The 3,790-nt window shown below is 41.2% G+C and overlaps 1 protein-coding gene across 1 annotated transcript; it reads left to right on the forward strand.

The window, feature by feature from the left end:
- The first annotated feature begins 853 nt into the window (after window positions 1-853).
- rrp15 (ribosomal RNA processing 15 homolog) lies at window positions 854-3,422 on the forward strand. Its single transcript, XM_083896209.1, has 5 exons — window positions 854-880; window positions 1,701-2,008; window positions 2,167-2,264; window positions 2,350-2,530; window positions 3,244-3,422. The coding sequence occupies exons 1-5, from the start codon at window positions 874-876 to the stop codon at window positions 3,394-3,396; spliced, it is 747 nt and encodes a 248-aa protein (XP_083752335.1). The 5' UTR covers window positions 854-873; the 3' UTR covers window positions 3,397-3,422.
- Window positions 3,423-3,790: the final 368 nt, after the last annotated feature.

Genomic DNA, 3,790 nt, shown 5'->3' on the forward strand with positions numbered 1-3,790 from the left:
AATATCAATGTTTTGCTATTTTTGTGTCACTGTAAGGAAACCTCCCAAAATGCAAAGGGCCCCTTGAGCAGCAGGTGGAACTAATGGAGGTGTGGGACATGTACTTGGCAGCCATGAATTTATTTTGAAAATTATGATTTGCAATTTTTAGAAACGCCTTCCTTTGCTATTATGTGCATTTGTTTCAATTGTGTTGTACATAAATTTGTGTAAAGTCTGCAACTCCATACATACATACAAACACACCCAATGTAAGGTTTATCCTACAGTTGCCCTAAATTAACAGCATTTCTAATGATCAAAATGTGTTTATGTTCATGTAATGGTTAATACTACTACCATTATGTAGAGCTATTTAACCAACATTATGTTTTCCATCCCTCCATCCATTATCTACCGCTTTATCCTCCACCAGAGGGTCGCGAAGGGTGCTGTGCCTATCTCGGCTGACATTGGGCGATTGCCGGGGTACACCCTGGACAGTTCGCCAGTCCATCGCAGGGCCAACATTATGTTTTTAATGGTAAAATATAATTATTATTGTTATCCATCAATTTTCCGATTTAGGAAAAACATTAGAGCACATTATTATTTCTTGTATTCCTGAACTTTTTGTTTTAGTGGTTGAATGTTATGCTTCATTTGTGATTTCTCAGAGAAGAAGACAAACCCGATTCAAATGGTATTAAAAGGTGAATTAAAAAAAAAATGACAATAACATTTTTTGTTTTAAAGTTTTAAACACGTTTTTTTCGAAAGACACACAGCAAACATTATGCTGTGTGGTCGGAACGGAACACGACGGAAGTACCGGAAACGGAACTATTGCAGTGTAACTCAACTATGGCAGCTGTGGCGAAGAAGCATGTGCAGATGTCGGGTGAGTTTTGGGGAATTAGCTGTTGTTTAACGGTTGTCCGCTGTTAAAAACCCGACACGATGTTCATATATGTCAGAAAAACAGAAATGTCGGTGAGCGAAATGCCTCATCTGCTCTACTACGGAGCTAAGTTAACTTAGCTTAGCTCAGGTTAGCCTTACCGTTAGCCTCCTCGCAAACTTCTGGTGGTGACCGAGGCTGTGCACTAGTTTTGGTTACCGATTTAGGACAGTTTCTGTCCTAAAGCAGCGCCTGGTCATACGATAGGATAACACTTTAATGTCAGAACATGTCTGACAATCATTTCTACACCACAGTAGCTTTGTTTGTTAAAACATACGGTAAAGAACAAAAATACAGACATCAAACATTACACTCACCAAAACAATACACACACTGTAACATGGTGTTTAAGACTCCTTAAAGTTCCACATATAGTTCCAAGATTGACTGGTCTACAATGGCGTATTTTAGTCTAATCCTATTAAACTGTGGCGCCCTGATGGTATTAGTCTGTATTCATGGTTCAGGACATGGTTAATGTCAGAGGCAATGTTCTTAGCATGATGATTCCTTTGATGAAGCAGTTTTGATTTCACAGCGATGGGCTTAAAACATGCTTAAACATGAAGTGGCTGTGGTTAAAGTAAGGGGAGTTCACCAGTGTCCAAACAGTAGTAGCTGTGCAAACCCGTGTGTGTCTGTGAGAGATTAGGGTAATACAATGAGCAGTATCTGTGACTGTTTTTAAAGGTATTAAAGTGAAAAATCGCCAATCTGCAGTGTCCTAATGTGTGTGTGTTTGTGTGTGACACCATAGACGAGGGGGAGCCTCAGTCTGAGGACATTGATGCCCAGAGTGGCTCTGAAGGAGGAAGCATTGATGAAGGGTCAGGTGACGAAGAGAGTGGTGGAGAGGAGGCTGAGGATGAAGACGGAGGAGAAGAAGATGATGGTGATGATGTGGAGGAGGATGAATCGAATGCCAATGCCGGCTGGGCAGAGGCCATGGCCAAGATCCTGGGGAAGAAAACGGCAGAGAGCAAAGGCAGCATCCTCATTAAGAACAAAGAGCTGGTTAAAGTGAAGGAGCGAGAGCGACAGGAGCAACTGGAGAGAAAGAAAGTGGTAATCAGACCATATGTACAACTGATTTGTCCATAGTGAAAGCCATGACTAATTGCAAAATGATCCCACATTTAATCAACTGTAGATATACCTTAAGTACCCTAGTATGTGTATGGTGTATACTGTGTACATACTGTATTTGTGCTTGTGTCCACCAGGTTGATAAGAGGCGTACATGGGAGATGATGAACAGAGTGAAACCTGACATAGGGAAGGACCGAGAGATGGAGAAATCTCTACAGAGGATTGCTACAAGGTATGTACTTATTTCTGTGATGTGGTGTTCAACATCTTCAGAGCTCAGTATCATTCCTGATATGACGGTGTGTTTTTCTGCTCAGAGGGGTGGTGCAGCTGTTCAACGCTGTGAAGAAACATCAGAAGACTGTGGATGACAAGCTGAAAGAAGTAGGAGGCTCAGAGAGGAAAAAAGCCAAGATTCTTTCTTCTGTATCAAAGAAAGATTTCATCGATGTGCTGAGGAGGACAGAGGGAGGCAGCAGCAAGACTGAAAAGATCACTGTGAGTTCACTCATGTCTTATTCTTTGTGTGTGTGTACGGGTCTGTTTCTAAATGGATATAATACAGCAGCAAACACCACACCACCAACAGTGGTGCATAAGTTAACCTGGATATGATTAGATATTGTGCTGCCTGGTGTTTTCAGTACGGTAGTTTACCATGCCATAATTCTTCTCCTCACATGTGACAGTGAAACAGAACCTGGGTGCAGCTCCTATTAATAAACAAACATTGGCATTGGTTATATCTGCAACTAAAGATTATCGTCATCGATTAATCTGTCGGCTATTTTCTCGATTAATCAAGTATTTATTTGGTTGTTATGCGTTTTGTTTTGTCCACAAAACCCAATATTATTTAGCTTTAATGATTTCTTTGTAAAATGGAGCAAAGAAACCAGCAAATTCACATTTAAGAAGCAAAAAAATGCAATATCAGAAAGCTTGCTGGAATTATTAAAGTACAAAACTATCGATTATCGGTTATCAAAATAGTTGGCGATTAATTTGGTATTCGAGTTATTGTTTCAGGCCGAGTATTAGTATTATATTTCTAATTTTAAAAAAGCTGTTCAGTTGCCTGTTGACCTGTTTTGAGTCAAAAAGTGTAATTACACTGCAAGATCACAAGGTGTCAGTGTTGCCTCATAGCAAGCTTGAGAAAAAGTATGAGCTGTAGTGTAACAAGTGTGTTTGTGTGCGTGTTTGAGCAGGCGGCTGCTGCTGTGGAGGAAGAGAAACCCGCCTGGAGTGTCCTCAGGGACGACTTCATGATGGGAGCCACCATGAAAGACTGGGACAAAGACAGTGATGGAGAAACGGAACCACACACCGGAGAGGGAGCAGAGGAAAGTGATTCGGACTGATCAGACCTTCTGTACATTAAAGAGACTGTGATGACAAATGAGAAGGCTGTGATGTCTTCATGGACAGTGTGGGGGGGGGGGGGACCCTGAGCAGGATGGACACAATTACAGAAAGTGTCCTTTACTGATTGTACTCACAAGAAAACATTTTTTATACATGTCACATTCCTGTTTCTGTTCTTGTGTGGAAACGGGGACGTAACAGATGAGATGAAAGAAGCTCCTCAGTGTGGAGCTCCTGCCTTCATCACAGTAAGCATCGGTTTTTCCTCTTTGCTGTTGTGTAAATAGAAATGCTTTGTACAGTGCTGGTTGAATAAACAGCCAAGTCATTTATCATCTACAGTGCTGTTGTGTGCTCTTTCTGAAAACTCCAGGAACTGCAGTCACATTA

This window comes from Microchirus variegatus, assembly GCF_963457635.1.
Source record: "Microchirus variegatus genome assembly, chromosome: 1".
NCBI classification, from domain to species: domain Eukaryota; kingdom Metazoa; phylum Chordata; class Actinopteri; order Pleuronectiformes; family Soleidae; genus Microchirus; species Microchirus variegatus.